The following is a 15360-nucleotide window of genomic DNA, read 5'->3' on the forward strand; positions in this document are numbered from 1 at the left end:
ACTTGTCTGTTCATCGAAAGTGAGGAATCCAGGATGACGCCCAGGTTCCGTGCGTGGTCTGTCGGAATGGGTGCTTTTCCAAGGGCTTCTGGCCACCAAGATTCATCCATTCGGCTACTTCTTTCATTCCTTCATGCAGATTGGTTTTGGCGATGTTCGGGTCTTTGGTGAGAGAGAGGATCAGTTGAGTGTCATCAGCGTAGGAGATGATGTTGAGGTTGTGTTGGCGTGCGATGGTCGCGAGGGGGCTCATGTATACGTTGAAGAGGGTAGGGCTGAGTGAGGATCCTTGTGGTACGCCACAGATGACTTCAGTGGCTTCTGACTTGAATGGTGGGAGGCGGACTCGCTGAGTCCTTCCGGTGAGGAACGAGGTGATCCATTCAAGTGCTTTTCCTTGGATTCCGATGTTTCTGAGGCGTTGTAGAAGGGTGCTATGACAGACTGTGTCGAAGGCAGCGGAGAGGTCGAGGAGGATGAGGGCGACTGTGTCTCCATTGTCCAGTAGAGTTCGAATGTCGTCTGTTGCTGCGATGAGGGCGGTCTCCGTGCTGTGTTTTGCTCGGAAGCCGGCCTGTGAGGAGTCTAGGGATTTGTTGGCTTCGAGGAAGGCTGCAAGCTGGTTGTTGACTGCTTTCTCGATGACTTTGGCCGGGAATGGAAGGAGCGAGATGGGGCGGTAGTTTTTGAGTTTGGTGGGGTCCGCTGTGGGTTTTTTCAGAAGGGCGCTAAGTTCTGCGTGTTTCCAGCTTTCTGGGAAGGTGGCGGATTTGAAGGAGCAGTTGATGACGTCTCGGAGGTGCGGTGCTATGATGGAGTCTGCTTTGTTGAAGATGTGGTGAGGGCAAGGGTCTGTGGGGGATCCTGAGTGGATGGAGTTCATCAGGCGGATGGTGTCCTCAGTGGAGATAGGGTTCCAGTCATTAAGGGTGTTCGAGGAGGGTGCAGGTCCGGTAGATGGTTGGTAGGGTTGTTCTCCGGGTTGGTTGTCGAAGCTGTTGTGGATGTCTGCAATTTTGTTGTGGAAGAATGAGGCTAGTGAGTCGCAGAGTTCTTGAGAGGGGGTGATGTCGTTAGAGTTGGCCGAGGGATTGGTAAATTCCTTGACGATGTTGAAAAGTTCCTTGCTGTTGTGGGCGTTGTTATCTAGTCGTTCCTTGAAGGCGGTTTTCTTGGCCTTTCGGATCAGTTGGTGGTGTATGCGGGTGGCGTTTTTGAAGGCGTCCTTGGTGCTGGTGGTTGGGTCTTTTTTCCAGGCCTTCTCAAGGGAGCGGCAGAGTTTCTTGGATTTCTTAAGATCATGGTTGAACCATGAGGCCTTCTTGCTGCCAAGTTTGCTTTGTCGCTTTTTCAGTGGTGCTAGGATGTCGGCGCTGTTGGATAGCCAAAGGGAGAGGTTGGAGGCGGCTTGGTCGGGGTTTGAGGGGTGGGCTGGGGGGTTTAGAAGAAGCGATGAGGAGATCTGGTCGATGGTGATTTTGTTCCAGTTTCTTTGCAGAGTTGGTTGGGGGTGGTTGTTGGGTTTGGGCTTGTTGTAGGTAAAGTGAACGCAGCTGTGGTCAGTCCAGAGGAGAGCCGTAGTGTGGCTGAAGGAGACATGATTGCTGGAGGTGAAGATAGGGTCGAGAGTGTGACCAGCGATGTGGGTGGGGGAAGTGACCAGTTGTCTAAGTCCGAGGTTGGCGAGGTTGTCCAGAAGGGTGGTGGAGTTGCGGTCGTTGATCTTTTCAAGGTGAAAGTTGAGGTCTCCCAAGAGGATGTAATCTTTGGAGGGGAGTGCGTGTGGAGTGATGAAGTCCGTGATGTCCTCACTAAATTGTGCGCGGGGTCCTGGTGGTCTGTAAAGGAGGGTGCCTCTGAGTGTGGTCTTGGGGTCGATGTGGATCTGGAAGTGAAGGTGTTCAGAGTTGGCGAGATTGATGTCAGAGCTGGTTGAGATGTGGATAGATTTCTTATGGACGATAGCGATTCCTCCTCCTGTGTGGCCGGTACGGTCTTTGCGTATGATCTTATAATCTTCTGGGATGGCAATGGTGATGTCAGGGGCGGAGGAGGCGTTCATCCATGTTTCTGTGAGGAAGGCGACGTCCGGAGAGAAGGTGTCTAGTAGATTCCATAGGTCAATGGCGTGCCTGTGGACCGATCGGGTGTTGAGCAAGATGCATTGTAGGTGTTTGGGGTCGGGAATCAGAGGTGTGATCGTAGCGGGGTTGTTGACGGTGCCGATGAATTTGCAGGAGTAGCATGAGAAAGGTCCATGGGTGTGTCCAGGAGCGGCTTGGACGCAGTTGGGGGGACGGCCGGGGTTAAGGGCTAGGAGGGTGGTGGCATCGTAGGTAATGCGGGATGGTTGGGCAGTGCAAGGGCCAGGGGATCTGGCGCTGGGCGCGGTCCAGGCGCGGACGGGCGTAGACGGGCTTACCTTTGGCGCACCTTCGGCGCGGATTGGGCGCGGTCGCTGCACGTGAACGCTGCGCGCGGGAGCAACTGTCATATATGGATAGTGGAGGGGGAGGGGCGAGGGCGGCTCAGCTGGGAGGCGGGGCGGGCTAAGGAGGAGGACAATAACAACAAAATGGAGGCGGAGGGGTCAGAACGGCAAGAGCGCTTGGGGGAGAACGCAAATTCAGCAACAGAGTCACGCTAGCAAATTAAAATGCAAATGAGCAAAGCGGCGAACTGAGCACAAATTCTGCAACAAAGTCACGCTGGCAATTAAACAATGCAAATGGGCAAAGCGGCGAACTGAGCACAAATTCTGTAACAAAGTCATGCTGGCAATTAAACAATGCAAATGGGCAAAGCGGCAATCAAAGCACGCAGCGGCAATCAAAGCACACAGCAGGCAATAGTTATTAATCAGATTCCAGATCAGATCATATGCGCTGCACAACGATACCGAAGCCACAGGGGAGCGACCACTCAGCTCGGAAGCGAAGAGCGAGTCACGGCGCTTCCAGGTAAGGGAGCGCTGTTTGTTGTCTGTGGGAGGGCGGCTCAGCTGGGAGGCGGGGCGGGCTAAGGAGGAGGACAATAACAACAAAATGGAGGCGGAGGGGTCAGAACGGCAAGAGCGCTTGGGGGAGAACGCAAATTCAGCAACAGAGTCACGCTAGCAAATTAAAATGCAAATGAGCAAAGCGGCGAACTGAGCACAAATTCTGCAACAAAGTCACGCTGGCAATTAAACAATGCAAATGGGCAAAGCGGCGAACTGAGCACAAATTCTGCAACAAAGTCACGCTGGCAATTAAACAATGCAAATGGGCAAAGCGGCAATCAAAGCACGCAGCGGCAATCAAAGCACACAGCAGGCAATAGTTATTAATCAGATTCCAGATCAGATCATATGCGCTGCACAACGACACCGAAGCCACAGGGGAGCGACCACTCAGCTCGGAAGCGAAGAGCGAAGTACACAAACTTCTCAAGTATCAGCGAAGGAAATGATTTTGCAACAGTGCTGAGCAGGTGGGTGTGATGAACACAAACGTAAACAAGCTCATAAAAGAAAACAAACAGCTGGACAAACCTAAATCATTTTTCTCCCAGCAGGATGTGTGTTTCTGCTGTGAAAATTGTATGCATAATAAAGATGGAATACAATGTCCTGTGAAAAATGTGGTATGTATGATATGCAACAAACAGGACATTTCCCCAAGGTGTACCAAAGTTACAGGTCTAGGACAAAATGAATTACTAATGAAGGTGTACTCAATGATGAAGACAGTATTGTAAGGGATTTGAGGGACATGGTTCTAGTGGTGAAGACAACTGACATAAAGACTGAGGACCCCAGTTAATGCATTAATCCTCAAGTTGAAATTTAGTACAAAGGTAAATGGTAAAATGCTGGTGCACATATGACTATGGTTACCAGAAAGTAGATGGAAAAGGTGTGGTATAACAAAATATTATTACCCCTGATCAAAAAGCTGTGTCCTATGAAGGCTGCATCATTGGCCTTTGTGGTTACATTGATGATATTTTAGAAAGTAGAAGGATAGCAGGCAGACTGTATGTAGCAAACAAGTGCCTTAATGTTCTAGGGTGGTTTCACCAGGGGCTCTTTGGCATGGTTTTGAAACCTGATACTGACTGACGAGCAGGTATTAGACATTAGAGGTGAACCGGAACTAGAAAATATTATGAACAAGTACCTGTATGTTTTCTCTGGCAATCTGGGCAAGATATTGAGATACAAACACAAAATCATTATAAAGGAGGCATCCAGGCCAGCCAAGCATAAGCTCAGAAGTATGCCTTTTAGCATTTCCAAAGATATTAAAAAGGAATTGGAACTGGACATGCTATGCAAAAGGGGTATAATCGAACCAGTTGAATCCTCACTGTGGTTCTCAAACCTTAGTATTGGCTCGCAAACAGTGAGGAGTTATTACCTCAGCTCCATCAGATCTGTAGCCCATCTTTGAACAGCCGTCGAAGATAGAATAAACAAAATCAGCAATATATTATTTGTATTTCTGGATATGTTGCTTCTTTACAACGTATTGTGATTGTGTCATTCAAAATTGGTGTAAGGAATCTTATTTCACATGACATACAAGAAAGCTTCGGTGCAGAAAAATCAAACCAATTGGAGGTGCATGGTTGCATGCCAGGAATTAATTGAATCAATACATTGTTTCAGTAGGAGGTTAGTGGTAGAACCGTGGTAATAATAAGTGAAGATGACCTCTGTCACTCTGTTAATATGAGACCCTGTAGTTCTAAGTAAGATTTGCTTTTCCATTTGTTCACGGATTATCGAAAATTGCGTTTGCCTGGCTGACGTACCTATTTGATGCTATGCTTTTATTACGTAACCACTTCAACAAAAAACGCAGGAAACAAGACAAAAACATTTGGCTTATATTCGAAGCTAATTTAGAGATGGATTTGAAACCAAAAATTAAACATTTTCATGATTACCAGTAAATCAAGGACCATGGGCCTAATTTATGAGAAATGACGCATCGCTGCGTGAAAGCAGCGATGCGTCACTTCTCAGTGTGCACTCCTTGCGACATTCCTGATGCGTCATATTTAATGTATGATGCATCATGTCGCAAGGAGTTACAGATACGTCAGTATTTCTGATGTATCTAAGCCCCATGTGAAAGGGCCTGCGTCAGTCTTACGCCTGCTGTGAGGCAGGCGCAAGATTTTGACGCAACGGCATACTAAAAACGACGCAGTGAAATCTCATAGATTTAACTGCGCCACTTCTACGACCCTTCCTTGCGTCAATACGCCCCCCTTGCATACATTATACCTGGGGCAGGTATAATGTGGCGCAGGGGTTTACAAAGTGACGCATCTACCTAGATGCGTCACTTTCAAATATGGCGCAACAAGGCGCATTCTTTACGCCACGGGTGCGTCACAAAACGTGACGTACCGGCGGCGTAAAAGTGACGCACTGCCTCATAAATGAAGCCCCAGGTGTTGTTATTATCCTAAACAAGCTTTTGCAGAGTGGGAGGAGGTTTTACATATACACAAAAGTGACAGGTACCTTAGGTAAGACAAACTCCCTAAATGGAGTATCACGTGTCACAGCGTGAGCAGCTCCCATTGGAATAGTATCACTGCATCGCTGGATCTCGGCAATCACAGCTTTTGTGTATGGCATCTTCCCTCTGTCTTCAAAGGTTGGTGTTCGGTTCTCACCAATCACATTTTCAATCTCCTCCTGGACCTTTGCTGCCAAGAAAACAGACTTAATTAATACTCAAATGCAAATTCGGGTTCACATTCATTGTGAGTATTTGTAATACGGATCAGCACACATGATTGCTTCGGCACACTTCATTTTCTGTAGAACTGATGGAGGCATGATGTGGAATTGACTCTTGCAGTGCCTTAAATGGAAAAAAGAGCAGGTACTTACTATTAAGAGTACCCATTTGCTCCTGAGACGTACCTGTTTTCTTCTGTTAAATGTATCACAGCAGGGCTGAGAAGTACAACTACTCTCCCTTTCAAATTAAAGAAGTGCAGGTACTCAGTAACGGACAGTGCCTGTCCATTTAAAGCCCAGGACTCTTGTGCATGTTGCCTAGCATGCAGTGGACAAACACACATCAATTGAAAGAAAGATATATTGGTAATTAGAACATTGGAATGTTGGGAGCTCCATTGAAAACAATGGAGTGCTCTGGGCTTATAATGGCTGGTATAAGCCTGGATCTCCAACATTCCAATGTTTCTTTGTTCACAGCTCTGGCTGTGAACAAAGGCTTCAGGGAACCTGAGGGGATTCCAATCCCCTCACACTCCCAAACGGCTTTGTTTTTTTGTTAGAACATTCTGTCCTCTAGTGACAGAATGTTCTAATAGCCTTATAGCCCTTCGTAGATGGGCTGTACCACTATTAAAGTCTCTCTCCCTTGTTAAACGCCCTCGCCTTCGGCTCGGGGCCTTTAACGCTGGAGAGGGCCTTTAATAGCTGGTATAGCCCTCTACGGCGGGCTATAAGGCTATATTAGAACATTTAAATGTTGGTAGCTCCATTGAAAACAATGGAGTCCTTCGGGCTTCTAATGGCTGGTATAAGCCCGGAGCTTCAACATTCCAATATTTCTTTGTTCACAGCTCTGGCTGTGAACAAAGGCTTCCGGGAGCGTGAGGGGATTTAAATCCCCTCTCTGTCCCTGAAGGCTTTGTTTTATTTGTTAGAACATTCTTCTCTAGTGGTAGAATGTGGCAGAATGTTCTAATAGCCTTATAGCCCTTCGTAGTCGGGCTATACCAGCTTTTAAAGTCCCTCTGCTTTGTTAAAGAACCTCTCCTTCGGCTCGGGCCTTTAACGCGGCAGAGGGCCTTTAATAGCCGGTATAGCCCTCTATGGCGGGCTATAAGGCTATAGTATTATTGTTATTGTTATTGTTAATTTCTATTTGAATAACACCATATCACCAGCAGGTCTCTAAGCGCTAAGACAAACCCTAAACCTGGAGCTTAACATGCTTCCCAGAGCTTCGCATTTCCGATGAGCCTATCCAAACGCCTGAGCGAAAAGGAAGCTCTTGAGACACTTCCTAAACAGGAGTAAGGTAGCTTACCTGCACAGGCTATCCGGGAGCTTATTCGAAAGCTGAGGAATCACAACTGAGAAGGCATGCCCCCCCAGAGTGTTTTTATCAAAGGGTGGGCAGAGTGTTACTCATATAAGGACAAGACACTTATTTTTGGAGCATTATTAATTTTCTATTTACATTTTATTTCTATTGAGCAGAAAAACAAAAGGTACACCAATTGATTTATAATACTAGGACAGAAAACAGTTTTTATACAGATCATAACAATGTAGCCCCTGGCAGCAATCTGAACTTAATCATAGATTATACACAGTGCAACAGCAATCTATACTTTGTTCCATATTATATATTAGAACATTGGAATGTTGGTAGCTCCATTGAAAACAATGGAGTGCTCTGGGCTTATAATAGCTGGTATAAGCCCGGAGCTCCAATATTCCAATGTTTCTTTGTTTACAGCTCTGGCTGAGAACAAAGGCTTCAGGAAGCCTGGGGGGATTCCAATCCCCTCACGCTCCCTGAAGGCATTGTTTTATTTGTTAGAACATTCTGTCCTCTAGTGGCAGAATGTTCTAATAGCCTTATAGCCCTTCAGATTTTAAAGTCCTGCTACCTTGTTAAAGTCCCTCGACTTTGGCTCGGGCCTTTAACGCTGCAGCTGGCCTTTAGTAGCTGGTATAGCCTTCTACGGCGGGCTATAAGGCTATAAAATAAGCATTCTTAATGCTCCTAACACCTTATTTAAAAAACAAAATGCTGTCAGTAATTCACTGATGTCTTGACAAAAGGAAACTCCTTAGAGCTTTTTCTAAGAAACAATAAAGTGCATAGGATTCAATAAAACCAGCTTTAAAACAATGTATCTGCTGCTCAGACACCTCTACTCTTAATTCATAATGTAGATCCTAGTCTAGAGCATGTGTAAAGAGGAATTGATGGTGCAAGAGTGCTACTTAATGATCAACAATGCTTTGCAGTTCCAATCATACGTAAATACATTAAATAGAGAAATGTGCAATAGTGCTTCAAAAAGTGCAATCATATGTATATGCCGGTCAGTCAGTCACAATACTTTATTCGGTTAACTAAAATCATAAAAGCACACACAATACAACCTAATAAAAACATTGTGAATTGTCTTCCTTTGTAACGTCCATGTGCCCTTTACATCTAACAAAACCCCTAAATAGGAGAAAGTAGTCACCCTTGTGATTTCATTTCCTTCACAAAAATTAGTGTTTATTTTTCTAGCTCTTGGGCCCAGTATCATTGTTTCTGATTTGGAAAAATGTATACTTAAGTCCAATGCGCCATTAAGGAAAGAAAAGAGTTAAGTAGACACTGGAGCCCTACCGCTGTCCTCGCCATTAATACTGTGTCATCAGCAGAGAGGATCACATGAATTAACTGTTCCCCTACACAAGGGATTTATTTACAGGCTATGCACAAAGACAAAACTAGAGTGTTAATATATAACGTAAAGAGTAAAGAGGCTAGAATACATCCCTGTCTGATGCCCATAGTTTTCTTTATATACCGTGAGACATTACCCCTTTGACCACATCTCACCACACCAGTAAGATCCCTATGCAGATCAGATAAAAAACTGATGATATTCTGATCCATTCCTAGATTAATTAGTAGTGACCATAATTTGGATCTATTCACATGGTCGAAGGCAGAGGATAGATCCATAAAGGGTAAGTGTTATGCCCCTTTCTTGGCAGCTGTACATTTCTCCACTAACTAATATAAATTGAGACGCCGGTCTATCATTCACCTACCTACCCTAAATCCATATTGTAAATTGGACATTACCTTGTGTTCATCTAACCAATCCATTAATCTCTTAAGTATCACTCTTCACACAACTTTTACTGCTGTGTCAATCACTGATATAGGCCTGTACATTGTGGGTCATCACGCTGCCATTTCTTAAAAACTGGGATAATGATAGATTGTGACCATGACCTCAGCTAACCACACCGACAGGCAGCATTAAATACATGTGTCAGTATTTTGGACCATAATGTCACATTTAACTTGAGAAGGTCGGCCGGGATGCCGTCCTGGCGCTTTATTACATGACATTATTAAAATCACCTCACTAGCTTCTTCTTCATTAAATAACATAGCATAGTTGTCATTATCCGGGGTCAAGGGATAAGGAATCCCTGCTTCAGCAGGATTAACATATATATTTTGGAAATGAGTGACTCACTTATCTTCAGGTACGTACAGTCCATTGGGCAGTTTGTATCACCCAAAAATTAAAGGTTTGTTAACAATCTCCCAGAACCTGGCACTGTTTTTGATGACATTTGTGGACAATAAATCATTCCAGGCTTCTTTTTTAATTTCTGAATTGCTGGTTTCCAGGACTTGCTTTTATAGTTTCCTACATGTAACTACCTGGGCCTTACCTTGGGGTTCATGCTCTTTCTGATGGGCCCCTGTACATATGTTATCAATCTATCTTCCCCCCCTGTCCTAGTTTTACTAGCAGTTTGTGTGAGTGTTTTGGCCACCTGTTTGTAAACCCTATCATAAGCCTTTATTATTATCCCCACTTTGTTAGTGCCTCTAAACAGGATTCAATATCATCCCTGAAAGATTTTAGTACGCCATTGGTAAACTGCTCTGGGACTACCTTGTTCATTTCAAGCCTACGTCCCTGATCCTTTGGCCTAAAAAAAATGGCTCTTGAGTAACCCTACGGGAATTTACATTTTCTACTGTCCCCCATCTCAACCTAAGGTGTATGGCGTTATGAATTGGGGCCACTTAACTGCGTAGGATACTACCTGAGGGAAGAAACACAGGGTGATAAAAATGTAGAGTTTATACATCTACCAATAAAAGAGGGAATACTGTCCTCACCCTTGTTACCACTCGGGTTTTACGAGTTAAAATCAGCCATAATGTCTTCTAGTAACCCTCCTTGTTGCGTATGCTCAAAATGCAGGTTTTAACTCTCTGAGCACTAACCTTGATACTTACTGCCTTTCCCTGGCCCACCGTGGAAGAATCCCGCCTGCTGTGGAGGGAACTGGGCTACTTCCGGTTTCGAGGGAAGTTGGCGTTTGAGCGGCCCCTGCCTCCTCGATAAAACCGGATGCTACACAAGATGCGCAGCGGACATGCTGAGAAAGGTAGGCAGCACTGAGGTATGCGCAGAGGACGCGCGCAGCGGTTGCGCCGCTGGCGCACCGAAGGTGCACCAAAGGGAAGCCCGTCTGCGGCTGTCCGCGCCAGACCGGGCCCAGGGGCCAGGCACCATGGAAGTTTGGAATATCAGAGGAGAATAGCGTATTCAAGGGAAGACCTAATGAGAGTGAATAAGCCCATCTTGCCCAGTTGTAAAAATAATGTGAGTGTAGATGGGAAGTTTTTAAAATGCCAACATTGTAACTTCAACCTCACTTATAGGAATCACCCCAATAATCCGGTCAGAAAATGGTCATTAATGCTACTAAACAGCCGGTCTATGACGAAACATAAATACGAAATCTATGATATCCTAAAAGAAAGACATCCAGATACACTATTCCTTACAGAAACTTGGTTAAATGACAGTTTGGATCCTGATATCATAGATACACTCCCGGAGGGCTATGAGATCCAAAGGCAAGATAGAGAACTTAGAGGAGGGGGAATCTGCATAATTCATAAAGCCTCCCTAAAGTGTAGTATAACGGAAGCAAATATAAAGAACTGTGAATCATTCTTATTCAAACTCTCTGCGGTTGATGATGTGACAATAGCGGGCTTCTTAATATACCGCCCACCAGGTCCAGCTACACAATTTACAGAAAGCCTAGGTGAAAAAACGGTTCAACCAGACTTACGCTATGGGAAGTTTCTTATACTTGGTGATCTAAATGTACATTTTGATAAGAAAGAAAACAAGGTAGCCCAATCTTTATGTAGGGATCTTATGGCAATGAATCTCTTTCAACAGGTGAAAAGCGCAACTCACCAAAGGGAGCCACACTCTTGATCCCATTTTCACCAACCAATAGGATATAGAAGTGGAAACACCTTGGCAGATCCCTTGGACAGACCACTATTTGATCCCTTTCTCAATATCTGTGCCTAGAGTAAGGACATTGGGATCTAGTATAAAAGCGACATATAGCAAATGGGCAAGCTTTAATCCTAGCACCTTTTTACAGGCACTGCGGAAAAGTAAACCTTGCCTTAGGAACAGAAATAAACACTGCCAATGCCCAGTTTGAGGAATGGATAACAGATGCTATCAATGAGATAGCACCATGGAGTACTAAGAATCCTAAGAGACAGAAGCCATCAGCACCATGGTACAATGAGAACCTTGCTAAAGCAAAGAAAAAATGTAAGAAGTTAGAGCAGAAGTGGCGCAAAAACTTCTCCAACATGGCCAAAGCTTGCTATAAAAAAAGAACTAAAAAAGTACCATGCACTAATTAAGGAAACTAGGTGCCAGTTCTACACAGTAAAGATAGAAAGCGAGAGTAGCTCTTTGAAAGAAATGTTTTCTATACTAAAATCTCTAAAATCCTATGAAAACCATAAGAAGGAGGAAACACTCTCAGTAGAAAATTGCAATAAAATTGCTGAATACTTTGAAGAGAAGGTGGCTAAATATACAGCAGTTTTCCAATAGAAGTACGACAGGGGAACAGCGTAGAACCAAGGAAGGAGTTTTTAGGAGAAAGACTCAATGAATTTAAAATGACAGAACCTAACGAACTTAAAATATTAGCCAAAGGAATTAAATCAGGATCCCCACTCGACCCTGCTCGTCCAGAAAAATTATTGATGGGAGCAGATCTTATCATACCATTCATCTCTGAACTAATCACCACCTCCTTTCAGAAGGGGGAAGTCCCTAAAAAATGGAAACAAGCAATAGTACATCCATTGAAAGAGAAACCATCTATAGCAGTCCTAGAAAACTTGCAACCTATTTCATTGTTGCTGTAGGTCGCAAAAATTGCGGAGAAATTTGTAAAAAAACAGCTAACAGCCAATATACAGAACAATGGCTTATTACACCCATCTCAATCTGGCTTTAGAGCTGCCCACTCTACAGAGTCAGCTTTGCTATTGGCCACAGACACAATGAGACAATGGGTGGACGTGGGACAGACAGCTGCAATAAACCTATTGGACTTAAGTGCGGCTTTCGATACCGTCCCACACAAGCTGCTTTTGCACAGACTAGAAGAATGCGGTGTAGAAAGCACTGCATTACAATGGCTGACATCTTTTTATCATCACAAAGTTTCCAAGTATTGCAACAATCACAAATATCAAAAAGTATGGCAATATCCCAGGGAGTCCCACAGGGGTCAATTTTGAGCCCCACGCTTTTCAACCTATATGTGGGACCATTAGCAGAATTGGTGGAAAAACATCAGGTAAACATTGTATCATATGCTGATGATACTCAGCTGATTGTAACACTCTCGGGAAACAACAAACAGAAAGCGCTCAATTTCCAATCATTGCCTGAAATTAAATGGAAATAAGACAGAGGTGATGATAGTGGGTAAAACCCCAAACATATGGTCCTCTGCGTGGTGGCCAGAAATATTGGGTCCTGTACCCACTCAAAAAACAGAGTTTAAAAATTTGGGAGTCTGGTTAAACACTAAACTGTTTTTTGATGCCCAGATCCGGAAGGTAGTGGGTAAATGCTTTGGCACCCTAACAACTTTGAGGAAAATACTGGACCTACTTCCATCTAGCACTGGGAAAACCATAGTGTATGCTCTGGTAACCTCCCAGTTAGATTATGGGAATGTATTATACCTGGGAGCACCTAAAAAGGGGCTAGCCAAGTTACAGCTAGTGCAAAATGCGGCAGCTATGTTGGTACTGAGCCTTCCCAAAAGAGCATCAGCAAAAAACGTTTTGAAGGACTTACACTGGTTGCCGTTAGAAAAAAGAGTACAATTTAAGTCACTGTGTTACTGCCATAAAATTCTTGCAAAAAAGTACCACAATACCTGCACCCTTTAATATCACATTACATCCTTGGCTGCAATCTGAGATCAGAAGGAAGAGCGCTGGCAAAAATCCCCAGAATACGGACCACTAGAATGGGGGCAAGGTCCTTTAGATACCTTGTGGCAAAATCATGGAACAAGCTCCCTGAAAATCTAAGAATGGAACAATTCGAAACCACATTTAGGAAAAAGCTGAAAACATGGCTCTTCTCCTCTGTATTGTGATGTCAATAATGGCAGCAGTATCACCCCCATATTAGATATTGGAAGTGCCTGTACCAATCTCTCATTAAAGAGTCCACTTAGCACAAGGAAACACCGGTTGGCGTACCCAGGAGCGCTGGAAATAAATAAATAAATAAATAAATAAGCCCCCTTTAGGAATAGAGCCCGTTACAATGCGTGCTTTTACTACATGGTAGGTAGCAATGCTGCTGGTACAAAAACCACGTTGTTACAATGCGATGCCATTACTACGCAAGTCATTACATCGACTTGCAGTAGATGGTACTGTAACATTAGCAATGTATAATTTACTATTCCAACTCCAGCCGATGCAACAATACGGAAGGTGTTGGAATAGTAAATTATACTATTCCTTATGTTAGAGTGCCATCTACTGAAAGTCGATGTGATGACCTGCTTAGTAATGGCAGCGTTGTAACAACCGCGTTGTAAAGGCATCACGGTCTAATGATCACGATTTAAAGGTTGTTTCACCCCTTTAGCTATACCAGCCAGTGAGGGTCGTGCAGGTTCAAAGTAGGTCATGAATCCATCCACCCAGAATGTTTTGTCACTTTCCCAGCTTTCTTGTAAACATACCACATCTTGTTCCCTTAAAATATCTATCCATCCTTTGTCTTCTTTTTTTTTTTTAACCCTGTTATATACATGTAAGTGTCTAACTGTATTGGCTACCTCGTCATTTATAGGACGGGGTCTACCAAGTATTCGTTTATCCTTGGTCTGCGGTAGAGAAGGGAATCTTGATATGTGTCGGTCATTATTATCCATCTGGCTCACTCGAGGGAATCTATTAGTTGTTTCTATTCTGTTTTCAAGAGCCCCCCCCAACTTAAACAGAAGCTTGTCTTAGCTGGAAGATTAAGGATCCCACCTGCACCACTTCTCTTGGGAGATAAAAGAAAACAAGTGGCAGTGCTCTCATACCTTCAGTGCCCCAATTAGAACCTCCATAAAACAACCTCCCTGCAATATCAAACTGAACAAAGTTGATTATGATACAATCCCCATGCTAAAGTTTGGTTCTCCAACCTACCCAGGCCACCTATCTGGCCATGATGATATGTGGGGGTGCCTGTGCCCCAAAATCTGACAACTTTTTGCACTGATATTTTGTTTTCCGCCTAAGCTCTGCGGTGGATTCTACTGTGCCAGCTTTGAATGGGGGTACCCCTACCAGCACAGCTGCCATTGTTTTTGCCTCAGGGAGTAACTGTAATCTGCACTTGTTACTAAACCTGGTTACTGATTCAAACAAATTACTAGAATCTCATTTTTGCCTGGCTTTACTGCATGTTAAATGGGATAAAATCCCTGAGCGAAAAGGAGAGTGAACCCCAGACTGGATTGGAGTAATTTCTGACATCCTAGGAGCAGGCCCAATTCTGGTTTTCACCTTGTCAGGTTTAGGTGCAACCTGGCCTGGATCACTATTTAGCGGTTGCCCTTCCTCTGACATGACCATCCTTCTATTCACTTTGAGTAGTGTTCAACACAACAGATTACACGTAGTATGAGAGTCAAAATTCAAATTCAAAATAAGCTTTATTCGGTTGGGACAAACAACCATAAAAGCACACAGGTTATACTTGACAGATTAATAACAATTCATGGTTTCGTTAGAGATCATACATTATGGCACTGGTCTTACTGGGAACCATAAACATTGGGCAATTTGACAAAACTTTCTTAAAAAAGGACCTAAAACACAAAACATCCGAAAATTCAATATAAAGTGCATACATTTTATATTGAGGCAAGATAGCGACCGCTGCGGATGCTTGAGCGGACCTGTCTTGCCGGACCCTGCTAATGAGTCCTGGAGTGGAGCGGAGAAGCTGAGAAGTTGTTTCTTTTCATTTTCGCTGCTGCTCTTTATAAAGCTGTTATATTATAGCGGCTTTTTCATGCGGAATTGCAAGTTGGTTGAAAGTCACGATTTACCTGAAGGCTTGTACGTTGCAGTCATCGACTGCTGGACAATGATGCTGGTGCTTTCGTTGTTTCTTTCAGCAGCGGAGCAGGTGTGGAGCCAGCGTGCTCTTGGACGCCGTTTCGAGAGAGGCTGCGGCGCACCT

The 15360-nt window shown here is 44.2% G+C and overlaps 1 protein-coding gene across 1 annotated transcript in view; it reads right to left on the reverse strand.

Annotated features, from left to right (window-relative positions):
- The window catches only part of LOC147692387 (cytochrome P450 2A13-like), a 977490-nt gene that overhangs the window by 249606 nt on the left and 712524 nt on the right, over positions 1–15360 (reverse strand). Inside the window, exon 7 of the mRNA XM_086938609.1 lies at positions 5519–5706. Within this exon, the coding sequence (XP_086794735.1) occupies positions 5519–5706 (188 nt within the window). The remainder of the gene's footprint in view (positions 1–5518; positions 5707–15360) is intronic.

Source organism: Lissotriton vulgaris, chromosome 9 (assembly GCF_964263255.1).
Source record: "Lissotriton vulgaris chromosome 9, aLisVul1.2, whole genome shotgun sequence".
Taxonomy (NCBI): Eukaryota; Metazoa; Chordata; class Amphibia; order Caudata; family Salamandridae; genus Lissotriton; species Lissotriton vulgaris.